Source organism: Rhinolophus hipposideros (genome assembly GCF_964194185.1).
Source record: "Rhinolophus hipposideros genome assembly, chromosome: 11".
Taxonomy (NCBI): Eukaryota; Metazoa; Chordata; class Mammalia; order Chiroptera; family Rhinolophidae; genus Rhinolophus; species Rhinolophus hipposideros.
In genome coordinates this window covers 42,072,242-42,091,927 of record NC_138057.1, presented here as the reverse complement: position 1 = coordinate 42,091,927, position 19,686 = coordinate 42,072,242, and the positions used below count along the sequence as shown (strand labels likewise).

The 19,686-nt window shown below is 33.9% G+C and overlaps 1 protein-coding gene across 2 annotated transcripts in view; it reads right to left on the bottom strand.

Moving 5' to 3' along the window:
• VPS13A (vacuolar protein sorting 13 homolog A) overlaps positions 1 to 19,686 on the bottom strand; it is a 205,202-nt gene that overhangs the window by 107,432 nt on the left and 78,084 nt on the right. For both annotated transcript variants that reach the window (XM_081066231.1, XM_081066232.1), the window contains exons 24-31: positions 12,397 to 12,478; positions 10,997 to 11,151; positions 10,440 to 10,596; positions 6,063 to 6,142; positions 4,957 to 5,016; positions 4,601 to 4,754; positions 3,686 to 3,802; positions 3,502 to 3,605 (exon numbers count right to left, since the gene is read on the bottom strand). In XM_081066231.1, the coding sequence (XP_080922357.1) occupies positions 3,502 to 3,605; positions 3,686 to 3,802; positions 4,601 to 4,754; positions 4,957 to 5,016; positions 6,063 to 6,142; positions 10,440 to 10,596; positions 10,997 to 11,151; positions 12,397 to 12,478 (909 nt within the window). The remainder of the gene's footprint in view (positions 1 to 3,501; positions 3,606 to 3,685; positions 3,803 to 4,600; positions 4,755 to 4,956; positions 5,017 to 6,062; positions 6,143 to 10,439; positions 10,597 to 10,996; positions 11,152 to 12,396; positions 12,479 to 19,686) is intronic.

Below are 19,686 nucleotides of genomic sequence, written 5' to 3'. Positions count from 1 at the left end.
TAAAAGAATACACCAGGAGACATGTACAAGACCAGTCATAGCAACAATGTTCACAAAAGCAAAAAGTAGAAACAATGCAAATATCCATCAATAGAACAATAAATAAATAACCAATGGTATATTCATACAATTTGTATTATTACAGTAATACAAATAAATTACATACCTACACACATCAATATGGATATTCTCAAAAATTAATGAAAAAGGAAAGGCTCAAATAAATACATAAAATGTGATGTCCTTTAAAAAAGGGGAATGCAAAATGAAACTGTATTATTTAAAGATTCATATATACATAGTTGGTAAAATTTATTAAAAACTATGTCACAGGACATAGTTTACTGTGAGGAGACTGTAGAATGCTGTCAGGTTAGGCCATATTGCTGACTTCAAAAGTTATGTTCCATTATTGGGCTTCACAGTTAAAGGTCTTTGTTTTATTGTTGTAGTTAGATTACATTACATGCTGTGTGTATATGCTATGCTTAAAAATAAATGTTTTCAAAGCACCACAAAATTGGGCAATATATTGTTTTAAGGATACAAATTTATGTAGTTAGAAACTATAATAAAGAGCAAGCAGGAAAAAAGGACATAAAATTTACATATTATACTATCTTGATTTTTAATAAAAATGAAAATAGTAGAAACAAAACCACATATGTGCAACAAATTCCAAAGAAAATACACATTACAAAAACTGAAGAAAATCTGCTTAGACCTATATCAAATAAAAAAACAGAACAGTAATTAAAAGCCTTTCCCCAAAGAAAACCTCAAGGCCAAATAGCTTCAATAGTAAATTCCATTAAACCCTTAAGGAAGAAATACGTACTATCATTTCTATACAAATATTTTGGGAAACAGAGGAAGAAGAAACATTTCCAGACTCATTTTATGAACCAGTATTAGACTGATACTAAAGCTAAAAACTAGAGGATAGTTAGAAATACTTGTGTACCTACCTTCCCAGAATTTACAAGTATTAATAACTAAATGATTTTTTAAAACATTTTTCTATAAAGAAGGTGTAAGAAACTAATATACAGTGATATTTTATTTCCTAAGAACATCAGGTCAGCTGGAATCTTTTTCAGCTATGGCACACAGAAATAACAGTCCCTGCACAATGGCACTACGTAGGGCAAATGGAGGTTGCTGCTCCAGGATAGAGTCAAACAGTCCCAGGACGACAGGTGTCCTTTACCCAATTGCCCAGAAAACTGAGGGGCACAATACTTTGTTATACCTAAACCTGTTGTCAGGCAGCAGCCTACCCGTCTGTCCCGTCGTGCCTATCTCTAAAGAAAGAAGAGTCTGTGAGACTGATCCTTTCAGGGACTTTGTTTCACCTTTGTGCTTACACCTCATGTCTCCCTGTTTGACACCAAAAAGATGGCTGAATAGTCAATGACAGATAAGATTCCCCACAGGGTGGGGAACGACCTTCAGCCAGGCACAGTCGCATGGGGACCATCAGGAGAACTCATGGGGTCGATAGAGGTGGGCACAGCCCCCCCACCTTCTCCCGTCTAAGGAGAGCTTCTGCCTCTGTGGCTATATTCCTTCCCACAACCTGCTTGGGAAGTGAGTCAATGATGTGATAACATCAGTTCTCCTTCCATTCTTATCAATAAGTTTCAGCATAAAGGATTTGTCCCTGGGGAGGCACATACCATAATTGTTAAGACATCATGGGACTTCCGATTCCGCTGTTTGCAGGCAAGGGTGATTGGGTTGGATCAGTTTTCTGGTATGACGTATGAGACTCACAGACCGTGGAGAAAACAATGTTACTTCCTTGTGTGTGCAATACAAGCCACAAGGTGGCCCGATTCGGGGCTCTCAGTCCTTTGAGGCTGGGAGACCCTTGGCCCCCAGTGCACAATTTTCTTGATTTCTGTTTCTTTCTTAACCCTTTGCTGTCCCTTCTCGTTCCCTCACTGCCCGTGTTGCGCTGGACGCAACATAAACCCATTCAGGGCATAATGCAGTGTCATGGCACAATAACTAGGAAGCTCTGATCCAGTGCGGAACGCTTACGTCTCCCTAGTTCCTTGACACGTGGGGAGCTACAGAACAAGGTAGTTTGTTTAAAAGTCATGTGCACTGGAATCAAAGTCAAGGAATAAGGAGAGGGAAATAAAGGTGGGGCAAGAAGACACAAGTGAGAAACTTCTCGTTTAATAGCTTTTGGTCTAAACATTAATGAATGCCAACTATAATTTTATATATATAATGTGATGGCTCAGTGTGAGGTCGGAGGGATAGTGGATGGGGGGAGGGGGGTTCACAGTGTGAGGGATATAAATGATGAACGTCTAAGTATTACCTTGTCTTGTACACCTAAAACTAATAAATTAAAAAAAAAAACTTTTTTAAAAAATAGCTTTTGGTAAGGTGGATTGTTAACCTTATAGATGCATGAAAAATGAAATTAGAGAAATTCTAAATGGTTTGAGTTACATCAGTTCAATTACTACTTGTATGATTTTTAGTAGATGCATTTATTTATGTGAGCTTTACTTTCTAGATACAGCAAATAAAATGGACTCTACTTCTTCAATGTGCTAATACTATGATTTTCTTTAAACAACAACAAAAGAAGCTAACCAAACCATGGATTCTGAAAAACTTCTTGTTCCTCATTCCTATGAGCCATCAACCTTTGCTGTTTTGGGACTCATTACGTCACGCTAGCAAGCCATAATCAGAAAATATAAGGAATGAGGATTTTTATTTAACATAAAATCAGGTCATCAGTATTAATGGCTAAGCCTGTTCATCTATTTCCTTTCTTCCTGTCACTTCAAACTCTGACTTCCCATCTCAAGCACCTCAGCCTTTTTTTTTTCCTATTTGACACTTCACTCACTACCTTAAACATACAATCTTACCTAGACGCTCCATTGTTCAAAAACTACCTGTCCAACGACACAACAGTATCTACTAGTTCAAGAACCTTACTACCTGATACCCAGTAACAAAATACCTATCCTTCAACCACTATCCATTGCATTCAAAGAATTCTCTTAATACTATTAACAGCTACACTAGTAAGCATCCATGAAAATAAACTCCAAAAAAATCTCATTTATCAATTTGACTTCAGATTGTCTGCTGTCGAAATCTGAAATGAAATGCAAGGTTCACAGTATTTGAAGAGAAGAAAAAAGTGAAAAAGGCATTTCACTAGTCCCCCATGTCCACACCAGTCCCTTGACTTCCCCACAACTATGTTCTCAGAGTATTACTTACACTTACATCTTTTACAAAATACTTAATCCTCATTTTACATATAAAGAAACAGAATCCAAGATTAGGTCACACAACTACTAAGAGCAGAGTTAAAATAGGAATCCAATTACGCCTAACTCCAAAACCGAAGGACATAATAAAGCCATACTGCTAAAATTCGACAACAGTCTAATTTATACCTATGACTAATCTTAAAGGACAATCATATTTAATGATTAATTAATAGAAATAAATTCATACCTTTTTGTATATAGCAGTTACATCAGAATCCAAAACAATTATATTCCTTAGCTTTGCATTTATTTCAGTTACCGAAGGCCTCATAATCACCTCAGAATCAAGCCCTAAGGGAATAAAAGAAATGGTAAATGCCTGTCTTTCATTTCAGAGTTCTGAATTTACTTTTTATTTGAAATTTTATTACCTTCAATTTTAATTTCAGAAATGTTACGTTTCTGATCTTGAATAAAGATCTGCAAACATGATAATTCTGCTAAAATCTGCAAGGTAATAATATCTTCGTTCCTGGATCGTTTTGACGCTACAAAAAAAATCATATTGTAAAACAAGGAAAAACTTGTAACAGCTACCTCACTACACTTACTAAGTAAATGAGATATCACAACCAATAATGATAAACCTGATTTGCAATTCAATTGAAAACAAGCAAGATATCCCCCTATTAAGTTAGGAATTCCATAAACAATCAAATCTAACAAAAAGCCGAACAAAAGCAAACAATAGACAAAACAAAAAATGTTTGCTAGATAAGGCTAACATTTGAAACTAAGACATTGAACTTGAAAAATCATAAATCTTTTGAGTCAATAATTACTTAGTGATACTTGTCATTATTGAACTTGCAACTTTACACAGCTTAAAAAGTACTTTAATTAGGATTAGGGTTAGGGTTAGGGTTAGATTAGGTTAGGGTTAGGTTAGGTGGGGTTAGGGATTAGGGTTAAGGGTTTAGGGTTAGGGTTACGGAAATAAAAAGGAAAAAAATACTTTAATTAAAAAAATAATATTATTCAAATTTTGTTCATTCTATTTTTCTAAAGTAATGATATTAAATACATGAATTTTAACCTAAATCAAATACTTCTACAATCTTCAACTGAAGAGAATGATATGACAAATAAAAGCCACATTTTCTTCATCAGTAATCATTTTTGTTACTATTATTTTTTAAAATTAACCTGGCATATAAGGAATTTTTCTAGATTTTAATCTGGGCAATAAAATTCTGAAGACAATATTGTAAGTTAATAAAGCCAGAGCCAAAATTTATTGATCTACTTGGTAAAAAAATTTGAGGTTGAATTTTACAGAAACATACCTAATTTTTTAATGACCTCTCCTTTGTCTTCAGTCTCTGTAACATGCACTGAGGCTGACTTTTCCTCCAATTGTGTAATAATATTATTAAAATAACTTAGTGTATTCAGAAGTGCTTCAGTATGCAAATGAATATCCAAAGAGGAAAAATTCACCTAAAGAACAAAGTTGATTTTAGTAATAGGTCAATTAATATTTATTTGCCTACTCTGTATAAGGCACCAGGCTTTGTGGAACAAAGGATATAATATCCCATTTTTATCCTCAAGGTTCTTAGAGTTCTAGTTATACTTTTCATAATATATTTACTTAGAAATATAGTATCTAATTAAAAATCAAATTATTATTCACTCATACCTTAACCAGTTGTGCAACATTGTTATAGATACTTTTCAAGTTGGGTACATTCTTTTCAGCCTATCCAAAGAGAAAAAAAACAAGTCTATTAGAATACCTTAAAAAGACATACATATATGCAATTATATGAAGGTCCTAATAAACATTTACAGAAATCTCTCTCTCTCTCTCTCTCTCTCTCTCTCTCTCTCTCTCTCTCTCTCTCCCTCTCTCTCTCTCTCTCTCTCTCTCTCTCTCATCTATCTATCATTATCTAAACTGCTTCAACAGAACAAAGAAATTTGGTAAGTATAGGACTCCGTGGCACATAGCAAGTATTCAACAAATATTATGTAGTATCTCTCATGATCAAGGATGGAAAATTAAAATGGAGAATAATCATTCAATTATCCACAACTCTGTAGAGTCCTGCCTAATTCCTCCTGTATGTGAAAACAAAATTTGTGACAGAAGTGCCCACCAAGTAGCTAAATACTCCATGTTATCTTTAGATCTAAAACACTTGTGTAGTATTAAAGCTATTTAAGGCATGAACAATATAACTAAAATAGCTACATCAATAATAGTAAAAATGGTCTTAAAAGTGATAAAATGTTATTTCAGTATTATTCTTACCATAAAGTAATTATTTAAAAAATGTGGCACTTACATAAAAATAGGTCAATGAAAACATGGAATAAACCATAAATGTACCATAGTATACATAAAAACTTAATAAATGATAAAATGGATACAATAAATCAATAGGAAAGGAACGACCCAGGAAAATTACGTAACTTCAGACAATCATAGGAAATCAAGCGAAAGCTTCATCTTGTATCATATACTACAATAAACAGGTTCAAGGTTAAAGAGTTTGTTTCTGTTTGATTTCCTGATGAGGGAAAAAAGTGCAGGTCATTTCTGCTTAGAACATAGGCTTCTTATTTAGGTATATGAAGTGTTCTATTTAAGAGGATGACAAAACAAAAAAGTCTTCAAGTTTTAGGACTTATAGAGATCACATTAGAATCAAGATTAAACTGATTACTCGCCTTATAAAACCTGATTATAGCACTTCAGCAGTACACTTACCATAGCAGCCAAATGTAAATGGGACTGCTTACCTTCACATATTCTAGTGTTAAGAGATCTTCCATTGTGTTATCCAGCGTGGTAATCAAATAAACTGGCTTCCTGTTTTCATCTAAAAATAATTTTTAAAATTATTCTTTCATAGGAAAACTTACTGAAAACAAATGCAGGCAATATTAATAAATATAAACTTTAAAAAAGGATTTCCTGTATCAGTTCTGAGCTGTGGATACTGTCTTCAGCTGTAAAAACATAATTTCTCCTCACGATTCCTTTCTCTTCTCTTATGCCAAATACTAAAACTCTTACCCTTCCAAACCCAGATAGGAGTAGCCATCAGTTAAAGAAAAAAACAGAATGGTTAATGGTTAATAGGAACAATGAAAAGACATGAAGATAATTCTGGCCCCGAGACACAGAAATCCCTATAAAGAAATTCAGACTCCCTAAAAACCTAATTGTTCAGAAGACATCACGTATGTGATGAGAAACATTTCCTGTATATTAATTTAGATTACAATAAACCCTATTACCAAATAACCAGTCATTACTATTTCTATTACTGCTTCTGCTCAAAACCTAAGAAAGTGAGTGCAAAACTGCTGTAGAAGAGTGTTTTATATAATGCCCTTAAAACTAAATATCCCGAAATGGAATTGTTAGATCATATGATGGTAGATCATATTTTAACTTTCTGAGAATTCTCCATACTGTTTTCCACAACGGTGGATGGCATCCATTTAAATTCCCACCAACAGTGCACAAGGGTTCCTTCCCTTTTCTCCACACCCTCACCAATTCTTAATTCTTGTCTTTTTGATAACAACCATGCTAACAGGTGTGAGGCAATCTTACTGTGATTTTGATTTCAATTTTGCTGATGATTAGTGATTCTGAACATCTTTTTTTGTATCCGTTGACCATCTCTATATCTTCTTTGGGAAAATGTCTATTCAGATCCTCTGCCCATTTTTAATCACATTGTTTATTTTTTACTAGAGTTGTATGAGCTCTTTATATATTTCTATAGTAACCCCTTATTAGATTATGAATAGCAAATATTTTCTCACATTCATTAGGTTGCCTTTTCATTTCTGCTGCTGTGCAGAAGCTTTTTAGCTTGATGTAGTCCCATTGGGCTATTTTCAGTTGTTACTTTTGCTTTTGGAGTCAGATTCAAAAAATCATCAAGACCAATGTCAAGAAGTTATGGCCTAAGTTTTCTTCTGGAAGTTTTATGGTTTTAGGTCTCACATTCAAGTCTTTAGTCCATTTTGAGTTCATTTTTATGTATGGTATAAGATAGTGGTCCGATTTCATTCTTTCACATGTGTGTGTCCAGTTTCCCAACACCATTTATTAAAGAAACTGTACTTTCCCCATGTGTATTCTTTTTTTTTCCCCCATGTGTATTCTTGACTCCTTTATCAAAAGCCATTAGGTTGGTGCAAAAGTAATTGAGGTTTTCACAATTATTTTTAACCTTTTAAAACGCAATTACTTTTGCACCAACCTAATAATTGACCATAGATGCTTGGGTTTATTTCTGAGCTCTCCATTATGTTCCATTAATCTATATCTATTTTTATGCCAGTTCCATGCTGCTGTGAATTCTATGGCTTTATAATATAGTTTGAAATCAGGGAGTGTGATTCTTCTAGTTTTGTTCTTCTTCCTCAAGATTGCTTTGGCTATTTGGGGTCCCTTTTGGTTCCATACAAATTTAGGATTGTTCTTTCTAGTTCTGTGAAAAATGACATTGGAATTTTCATAGGGATTACACTGAATCTATAGATTGCTCTAGATAGTATGGACATTTTAATAATATTAATTATTCCAATTCATGAGATAAACCATGTAATTTCTTTCTTTTTGTGTCTTCAATTTCCATTCACCAACGTCTTATAGTTTTCAGTGTACAACTCTTTCACTTCCTTGACATTGACTTCCTTCCCTTACATTTATTCCTAGGGATTTTATTCTTTTGATGCAATTGTAAATGGGACTGTTTTCTTAATTTCTCCTTCTGGTATTCATTGTTAATGTATAGAAACACAACAGATTTTTGTATAATGATTTTGAGTCCTGCAACTGTATTGAATTTGTTAATTCTAAAAGTTTTGGTGGAGATTTCAGGAGTTTCTCTATATAGAATCATGTCAACTGCAAATAGTGACAGTTTTTATACCAGGTCAAGGAAGAAATCGAAAGAGAAATAAAAAACACCTAAAAACAAATAAAAATGGAAATAGAACATATCAAAATTTGTGGGATGTAGCAAAAGCAGTTCTAAAAGGGAAGTTCACAGTGTTAAATTTATCTTGTTCCTTGAGGTAAACACCTACTCAAGGAACAAGATAAATCTCAAACATGCAGCCTAACTTTACAACTCATGGAACCAGAAAAAGAAGAACAAATGAAACCCAACATTAGAAGAATAAAGGAAATAACAAAAATCAAAGCAGAAATAAATGGAGAGTAAAAAGACAATAGAAAAGATCAATAAAACTAACATCCGGTTTTTGAAAAAGTAAAAATGGCATTTACCTAGCCTCAACTCAAAAAAAAAAAAAGACTCAAATAAAATCAGAAATGAAAGAGGAGATGTTATAACAGAGCCACATAAATACAAAGGATCATGAGATTACTATAAATAAATATACATCACCAAATTGGACACCTAGAAAAAAATGCATAAATTTCTAGAAACATATAACCTTCAAAGAGTGAATCATCAAGAAATAGTAAATCTGAGAAACCAATTACTAGTAAGGAGATTCAATCAGTAATCAAAAACCTCTCAACAACAAAATCCCAGGAACAGATGACTTCACTGGTAAAATCTACCAAACATCAAAGAAGAATTAACACTAAATACTTCTAAAAAATAGAAGAGGAAGAAACACTTTCAAACGCATTTCAAAAGGCCAACATTACCCTGATTCTAAAACCACACAAACACTCAACAAGAAAAGAAAATTATAAGTTAATCTCCCTGATGAAAAAACCTCACCAAAATATTAATGAAGTGAATTCAACAATACATTAAAAGGATCATACAGTATGATCAAGAGGATTCATTCCAAGAATGTAAAGATGGTGCAGTATCTGCAAATCAATCAATGTGATCCACTACATTAACAAAATGAAGGATAAAAACCATATGAACATCTGAACATATACAGAAAAAGCATATGACAAAATTCAACATCCGTTTATGGTAGAGAAAACATACCTCAAAATAATAATTGCCATATAAGACAAGGCCACAGTTAACGTCATACTCAATAGTGAAAAGCTGAAAGTTTTTCCACTAAGTTCAGGAACAAGACAAAGACTTCCCACTCTTACCACTTTTACTGAACACAGTATTAGAAATCCTCACCAGAGGAATTGGCAAAGAAATAAAAGGTATCCAAATTGGAAATGAATAGTTTGTCTTGATCATTCCATCAACCATTCTTTCGAAGAAAAACCCAAAAATGTAAAGGAGGATATGAAAAATACCCTCCTAAATGCCTAACATGGAAAAATTGAAGTATTTTTCTAAGGTAGCATATAATTTATCCGTTACAATTCTGGGACATAAAGTATTAGTGGTGGGCAGAATAATGACACTTTCACACTCCCCATGGATGTCCATGCTCTAATTCCCCCAAACCTGAAAATACATTATTTCATGTGGCAAAATGGACTTTGCAGAGGTATAATAGTTATGGTTAAGGGGAAATTATCCTGGATTGTCCAGATATGCCCAATCTAATTACCTTAGTTTTTAAGAGTGGAAGCAAAAGAGGAGGTTAGAGAGACGATAGACTGAGATGAATCTAACACCCTGTAATTGTTCTGAGATATAGGGATCTATGCAAGAACCCAGATTCCTCTAGGAGCGAAGAATAGCCCTCGACTAACAGTCATCAGGGAAACAGATTTAAACCACATCAAACTGAATTCTGTCCATACCTGAGTGTCCATACCTGAATGAAATAGAATCTTTCCCTAGAGGCTCCAAAAAGGAACTACTCTTGATACCTTGACTTATGTCTGTTGAGACTTATGTTAACTTTTGAGCTAAAGAAATTTAAGACAACAAATTTGTATTGTTTTAAGACACTAAGTTTGTGGTAAACTGTTACATTAGTAATAGGAAACCAATTCAGTGTTTTAGTATTCGGTTAAGTACACTTAAAATCAAACCATGTCTATTTTATTTTCCTTAATGAGAACGAAATCACCTTCATTTTTTTATCTAGTCTACCTAGATTCCCAAGTATAAAAGTTAAAGACAAATTCATAATATTTTTCTGTGAATGTTTCAGCAAACGTACTTATTTAAAGCCTAGAGAATTAAAAACATTATAGTGGGTAGTCAAAGAATAAAATTATTTATGTAAAAAACAGATTCTTACCGAAGTATTCTGGGCATTTTAAACAGAATTCTTTCAAAAAGGCAGTGGCTTTCATATCAAATGTTCTAAGCTCAATTTCTGTGCCTAATCCTAAGACATCAATTTCTACCACAGGTAGTTCACAATCTCCAACAAGGTGATAAAATTGAATCAATACCTGGAGAAGAAAGAAAAAAGAAACTATCACTACTAAATAAAAAATTGCTTATGTGGATGATGGTTGTATATGGACATATGAGGTACACATAGGATATAAATATGTTTTAAAATTTAGGACAAGTTTTATAAGCACATAAACATACAAAACACACATCACACAAATAATTATTTTAATGAATTGTATTAAATAATCACAATATATCAACTAAACCCCTAATTCTTGATTAAAGAAATTAATCTTCAAAGAAAGGAAAGGAGAACCACACAATAATGTCCAGATTCAGCTTAAACAGGATGAAAGCAACAGTGCCTATGAGTAATGAGACGTTGTAAATAAGCTGTGAATAGAGGAAATAAACAATTTAAATAAACTATATCAATTTTACAATGGTACGTACCTCTGGCACTTCAAATCTTATTTTATACTGAATAATATTTTTTGAAATATCCAGCTTTTGAGACTTTTTTTGTTGATAAAATTTAACACTAGCTGTTGTCGGACAAGTTTCTTCCAACGGACTACAGGGTGCATCATAAAATTCCTCCTCTGAATCTAAACATCATAGAACGTTATTTAAGTCAATAATCAAAATTATTTGCTTAGGAACACTTTTATAACTTTTACAACTTTTCTGAAATAAATGTGAACATTAAAATATTAAAGTCTTTCAAAAATTGAATGTAAAGATAAGAAAATAAATTTTAAAAAATACAGAGATGTCTGAACAAATAATATTTTGATAAGGAAATATTGAAAATTACGAATGAAATCTTAAGCTTAATGAACATCAACTTTGAAAATCATTAGTCTATCGAAAAGTAGTTAAAGAAAATGCTATAGCAAATGACAATGCCAATAACTACCACATCACTAATACTTAAAGGAACACACGAATAATATGCTCATTCTACCTACACAGCAAAACAGGACTTCATAATACAAACTCCGAAATATTAAAAGCACAAAGCAAGTCCTAAAATTTGAATGAAGAAACTGGATGGAGCACTACTACATATATACATATACGTACATAAATATATATATAACAAATTTCTAGAATTTGCTATTAAAAAGAACTCCAAAACTTGTAAAACCATTATAAGAAACTTTAAAGAAAACTAAAACCAGCCGAAGTATATCTCTAACAACTTAAGACTGAATTTAGGGTAGATGATCTCACAAACAATAAACGTGTCCTTTCTCCCCTCCCCTCCCTGTTTACCACACACAAAGAAAAACATTCTTTAGGAAAACTGAGAATCAACATGGCAATGTTTGTTATTTAACATTTAGCCAATTAAAAGTCTTACAAATGGAAAAACAATTTATTCTTCTTCACAATGTGGCCAAGAAAAAGCACCTATTTGAAGTAAAAATATTTACCAGTTTTCATGTGTAAATGTACGAATTAAGGCTTGATTTTATTCTTTTACTAAAAAAGAAAAATGTATAAAAAGAATTTAGGATAAAAGAAAAAGTGATCCAAATAGCTAAGTAACACATGATGAGTTAGTCATCTACAAAATTTCATGGGGTCTCTTAGCTCACAGGAGGAATAAATTACTAGTTCTCCTTGTGATTATTTCAACTTTTATGTACCAAAAAAAAAATCCCACTTCAAAAGCAACTTTAAGAAACATCCAAATTATATTGTTTTAACGGAATTTTAGTGAAATTTCTGGAAAATACACAAATATCTGCTATTGCCTGAAATTTTTAACATGGTCTAAAAATGAAAACTATTTCCGTAAGATATTTTTGTAATAAGGAAAATTTCTTAAAGCAGTTTCATTTTACCATCTTCAATACATGTAAGTTCCAATAGAGGAAACATCTTCTGTGAAACATGTGATGCTCCCAAAGAAGCAGATCTTTGAATCTGGAAGAAAAGTAATTCTTAATTAACACAAAGACTTTTATTCAAAGTTCTAAGACAACTTTAACCAAAAACATACACAACCCCAATTTGAATTAAGTGAGAAAAAAATCCAGTCTGAATTAGAAAAGTAAACTATAATAAATGTATATTTAATGAAATGATTTTTACAATTTCAAGGCTAAATATAAATTATAGAACTAATTTAATAATTTCCTTGATGACAAGCTTTGAGTAGAAAAAGATCTCAGATATACCTAAACTCAAATGTTTTAGAAAATAAGGATGCCATCTTCAGGAAATCCATAAGAAACAACCCAAAGTCTCAATATATAAAGCCTCTAGAGTTGAGGAGCTTGTAGTTTCATTTTTGATATTTTGAAAGATATTTCAGTAAATTTACTTTTTTACTATTCTTGGAAATACAGCATACAAAAACATATAATACAGTTTAGAAACACAATGAAAGACACCCCTGATTCTACAAAGGCCAAGAAACAAAACTAACCGTTACCTAGAAGCACCTTATAGGATCCTCCTTGATCACATTCCCTACCACTAATTATGATCTTGCTTTCATTTACTTTTTTTTAACCTCCTATGAATGATTCTCTAAGTAATACATTTTACCTCTGCATCTTTCCACACTGTCAAAAAAGGCAATATTGCATATATTTTCCTGTGACATTATTCTATAAAACAATCATTAAATTTTATCTATACTGATAATTTACTCATTCTCACTGTTATATTGTATTCCACTGATGAATAAACCACTACTTGTCTACTATACTGTTGATAAACATTTGTAATGTTTATAGATTTTTGCTTTTACTCACAGTGACACTATAACCATCCTTGAACCTTCCTCCAGGTAGGTACTCAAATGCAAGACTTTCCCTGGTGTATGTATCGAGCAGTGGAATTGCGCATGTTCACCTTACTAAGTATTATCAAACCATTTTCACAAGTGCTTGCAAGAATAGAATAGCTTATATGGCTCCATATCCTCACAAATGTCTAATGTTTTCAGACATTTAAAATTTTGCCAATCTCACTGGCGATTTCACCCAAGTTTTAATTACAATTGCACAAATGTGTAATAGTTACACATAATATTACATAGGTTCATGGGTTATTAGTGTTGAACCCTCTCTGAATCCTGTTCATTTTGGGAAAACATTTTGATTGGAATATAACCTACTACATAAGACTATGTAACTGTAAGGATGAAGTTCAATAAATTTTCAAAAAGTACCCAAAATCCATATCCAGGAATAGAACATTATCAGCAATTCAGAAGCTTTGTTATGCTCGCACAATCATTAGGCATACCCCAAAAAGGGAATGACTATGCCACTCTAATTTTAATTTTTAATGTATCAAATTTTTTTACATATACATTCATATCAGAATAGTTTTATTTTTCATTTTCCTGACAAATAATAAAATCAAACACCTATTAACGTGTCTAGCTGCTCATTTTTTATTTAGCTGCTGGCTTCCTTATACATTTTGGATAATGTATAGTTATGCGTGTTGCAAATATTTTTCCCAATTGATCACTTGTCTTTTTGATTTTTATTTATTTTTTAAATTAAATGCATTGGGGTGACAATGGTTAGTAAAATTTACATAGGTTTCGAGTGTACAATTCTATAATACATCATCTATGTATCAGATGTGTGCTCACCACTCAGAGTGTCTTCCAAAAGTCAGACAATTTTAATTTTCATGAAGTGTGATCTGTTTTTCTTCTACATTTGTGCTTTCTAAATCCCTGAATATCTTTACTTACTACAAGGACTAGAAGATTTTCTCTTAGGTTTTTTGTTAAAGAAACTTGATGATCTTGGGCATTTACATTTAAGTCTATGTTCCATTTCAAGCTAAATTCCATGTATGCTATAAGGTAAGGGTTGATGTTCACTTTTTTCTACATAATTTTTTTCCTCATACCAATCTAGTTATTATTTCAGAACTATTTGTTGTAAGGACTATAATTCCTCCACTTAGTTGGATTGGCACCTTTGTAACAAATTAAATATACATTAACCATATATTATGGATTTTTTTCTGGACTCTTTCTACTTTATTGACCTACATGTCTTCTTCTATGCCCCTATAGCACTTTCTTGAATAAAGTAGGTATAAAATAAATCTTGAAATCAAGTATTAGAAATTCTCCAACATTACTCTTAACACAAATTGTTTCGGCTAATATATGACCTTCACATTTCCATATGTACTTTACAATAAGCTTGTTAATTTCCAGAAGAAATTTTTTTTGAATTTTAATTGGGATGGTAAGAAATCTAAAAAGTTGGGAAAGAACTGTCATCTTAATAAAGTCAGTCTGTCAACCCTAACTATATATATCATTTCACTTATTTAGGTCTTCATTTAGATCTTTAATTTTTTTTTTCAGAACTCTTTTGTTGTTTTAGGTATACAGGACTGATACTTCTTTTGTTAATTTTTCCTAAATACTTTATCTTTATTAATGCTTTTATAAACAGAATTTTTAAAATTTCATCTTTAGAAACTATCTACATTGATAATGTATCCTATAATGCTGCTAAACTCGATTACTATTACCAGTGGTATTTTTCTACATTCCTTAGGACTTTCTGCATAAATGATCGTGTAATTTGCAAATAAAGATAGGTTTACTTTTTTGTTTCCATCCTGTCTTTATTTTTGTTGACTACTGCAGAGGCTAGAACCTTCAGTACAAATCTGAATACAAGTGGTGAGAAAAGGCACTCTTGTACTATTCTTTATCTTATAAAGAAAGCATTTAGTCTTCTTCAAATTAAGAATGATATTAGCTATAGATTTTTCCTAAATGTCCTTTACCAGGTTGAGGAGGCTCTTTTGTAATTCCCAGTGTGTTAAGAGTTTTTATCATGAGTGGTTATTGGATTTTGTCAATGCTTTTTTCCTTTTTTAGACCACTTTTATTTTCTAAGATTAAATGCATTTGGTCATAATGTATTATACATTTAAAATGTCATACTATTTGGTTATAATATTTAAAGATTTTTACATCTATGCTAATGAACCTATTGGTCTGTGATTTTCTTGTAATTCCTTTGTCTGGTTACAATAGAATAATGCATAGAAACAAGAAAGTATGGCCTATGTTCAGAAAAAATAATACAAGAGAAAGCACATGCATTGGATTTAACTGTAAAAAACCTAAACTGTCTTAAATACTCAGAGCTAGAAAGACCCATAGAGAAAGAACGAAAGGAAAACAGACGACTGAAGCCACAAGTAAAAGTATCAATAAGGTGACAGATATTATAAAAATAAATCAAACAGAAATTCTAGACCTGAAAAGTAAAATAATTGAAAGGAAAATTCATTAGAGAATTTGAGACTGAAAAAAATGGCGGCGTGAGGTGAGCCTCTGTAACGCTCCCCTGGAATTTACAACGAATCGGACAACAATAACTCCACAAAGGACTCCTTGCACAGCAGACAGGCAAGACGAAGAGGCCGACTACTGAATTCACCTCCAGGTGGGTGAATCGCGCGAGCGGGGGAGGAGGGAGAGGAGAAGTGCGGAGACGGAGCCGCAGGCGGGCGCAGGACACAGACCTAGCTCAGTGCTCGGAGCCCGCTGCTCCCGGAACTACCGCCGCTGTGGGAGAGGGAAGGACTCGGACTGCTAGGGCTCCGCTCACGGCCCGCAGGGCTGAGGGGGCAGCATACAAAACCGCTGAACCCAACGCTCGCTCACGGCAGACCTCGGAGCAAAGACTGAGGGAAGAGGGCTGAAATCGGTGGTTTAAGCCCTCACTGCCGAGCGGAGAACGGAAGCCTTAGGCACGGAGACTAGCCGCCCCCTCCCTACCCTCCCAGAGCTCGCCCCGCCCCCACCTGCCCCGTGCTAGAAGCGATAAAGTAGCAGTGTCGGATCAAAGGACAGAATATTTGCTGCTCTGAGAACTGTGGACCGCAGACACAGATTCGCAGCTCAACTAGTTCCGGCAAAGGGGAGGGAGCTGTGGAAGCAGGACTGGCTGTGGTGGTGGTCACCGCCATTGCTCTGGGCCACCTCTCACAACTCACCCCGCCCCTGGCCCCACCTATCTGGGCGGATCCCTGCAGGAGTAAACAGAACTGCTGAAACAAACGGGCTCTGAATCTGGTGCAGAAAGAGCTTTGGAACTCCAAAAGCTCTTCGCATACCTATCAACCTGTTGCAGAAGACACTCCTGTAGATGTCTAGGAAGAGAAATAGTAAATCAGTGATTGCCATGAATAACCAAGGCAACAAGATAGCTCAGAAAGAAAGTGAAAAGTCTCCAGAAAAGGAACTTAGAGATATGGACCTTTGTGATTTAAATGACAGAGAATTCAAGATCGCAATTCTGAAAAAACTGAACGAGATGCAAGAAAACACAGAAAGGCAGTTTAATGAACTCAGAAACACAATCAAAGAACACCATGAGCATTTTACAAAAGAGATTGAAATCTTGAAAAAGAACCAAATAGAATTTCTGGAGATTAAGAACTCAATAGAAGAAATTAACAATAAAATATCCAGCTTAGGTAGTAGAGTTGACCAGATAGAGGAAAGAATCAGTGACATCGAAGATAGGAACCTGGAATTTACACAGAGGGAAGAAGAAAGAGACTTGAGACTTAAAAGAAATGAAAGAACTCTACAAGAACTTTCTGACTCCATCAGAAAGAGCAATATAAGAATAATGGGCATACCAGAAGGAGAAGAAAGAGGGAAGGGAACAGAGAATATATTCAAACAAATCGTCGATGAGAACTTCCCAAACTTGTGGACAGAACTGGATCCTCGAATCCAAGAAGCAAATAGAACACCTAATTACCTCAATCCCAACAGGCCTTCACCAAGGCACATTGTACTGAAGCTGTCTAAAATCAATGATAAAGAAAGAATCCTCAAGGCAGCCAGGGAAAAGAAGACGGTAACTTACAAAGGAAAGCCCATTAGATTATCATCAGATTTTTCAGCAGAAACTCTACAAGCTAGGAGGGAATGGAACCAAATATTCAAACTATTGAAAGAGAGAAATCATGAGCCAAGAATAATATATCCAGCAAAGATCTCCTTTAGATATGAAGGAGGAATAAAGACCTTTCCAGACATCCAGAAGCTGAGGGAATTTTCTAATACACGACCTGCACTACAAGAAATACTAAAGGAGGCTATTAGACCACCATCAACAGGGACAACTTGTGGCAACCAAAACATAAAAAGGGGGAGCGTAAAGGCCTGAACTGGAATATGGGAATAGAGAAAGTAAGCGGACTGAAGAAACTGGAATACTCTAAATATCAAACTTTCTTTTACATAAACTCAAGGGTAACCACTCAAAAAACATCCAAATCTGAAATATGTACTGTAATAAAAGAAGAAACAGAGGGAAACATCATAGAATACTACCACACAGAAATAACAGACAACAACAAAAAGGCAAAGAAACAATGGAGACACAGCCTTACCAGAAAACTAAAGACAGAATGACAGGAAATCCTCACATATCAATAATCACCCTAAATGTAAATGGACTGAACTCACCAATAAAGAGACACAGAGTAGCAGATTGGATCAAAAAACTAAACCCAACCATATGCTGCCTACAAGAGACACATCTCAGCTACAAGGACAAGCATAGACTCAAAGTGAAAGGGTGGAAATTGACACTTCAAGCAAATGGTACCCAGAAAAAATCAGGTGTAGCCATAATGATTTCCGATGAAACAGACTTCAGGGTGAAAAAGATAACAAGAGACAAAGATGGACATTTCATAATGGTAAAGGGGACTATACAACAAGAAGACATAACAGTCATCAATATTTATGCCCCCAATCAGGGAGCACCGAAATATACCAAGCAACTACTAACAGAACTAAAGGGAGAAATTGACCAAAACACAATTATACTAGGGGACTTAAATACATCATTGACAGCTATGGATAGATCCTCCAAACAGAAGATAAATAACGAAATCGCAGCCCTAAATGACACATTAGATGAATTGGACATAATTGACATATATAGAGCACTTCATCCTAAAACATCAGACTATACATTCTTTTCTAGTGTACATGGAACATTCTCAAGGATAGACCATATATTGGGACACAAAATCAGCCTCAGCAAATTTAAGAAGATTGAAATCATACCAAGCATATTCTCTGATCACAAAGCTTTGAAATTGGATATCAACTGCAAAAAGAAAGCAGGAAAAAACACAAATACATGGAGATTAAACAACATACTTTTAAAGAAGGACTGGGTCAAAGAAGAAATTAGAGGAGAGCTCAAAAGATACATAGAAACAAATGACAATGAAAATACATCCTACCAAAATTTTTGGGATGCCGCGAAAGCAGTTTTAAGAGGGAAATTTATATCATTACAGGCCTATCTCAAGAAACAAGAAAAATCCCAAATAAATAACCTCATGTTAAACCTTAAAAAACTAGAAAAAGAAGAACAAGCGAAACCCAAGGTCAGCAGAAGAAAGGAAATAACAAAAATCAGAGCAGAACTAAATGAAATAGAGAACAAAAAGACAATAGAAAAAATTAATGTGACAAAAAGCTGGTTCTTTGAAAAGATTAACAAAATCGACAAACCCTTGGCTAGACTCACTAAGATAAAAAGAGAGAAGACACTAATTAACAAAATCAGAAATGAAAAAGGGGAAGTTATCACGGACACCACAGAAATACAAAGGATTATCCAAGAATACTATGAAGGACTATATGCCACCAAATTTAATAACTTAGAAGAAATGGACAAGTTCTTAGAAACATATAGCCTTCCAAGGCTGAACCAAGAAGAAGTGGAAAATCTAAACAGGCCGATCACCAGTAACGAAATTGAATCAGTCATCAAAAACCTTCCCAAAAGCAAAAGTCCGGGACCAGATGGCTTCACCAGTGAATTCTACCAAACCTTCAAAGAGGATCTAATACCAATCCTGCTCAAACTCTTCCAAAAAATTGAAGAAGAGTCAGTACTCCCTAACTCATTTTATGAGGCCAACATTACCCTGATACCAAAACCTGGTAAGGACAACACAAAAAAAGAAAACTACAGACCTATATCTCTGATGAATACAGATGCTAAAATCCTAAACAAAATTCTAGCAAATCGAATACAACAATGCATTAAAAAGATTATTCATCACGACCAAGTGGGGTTCATCCC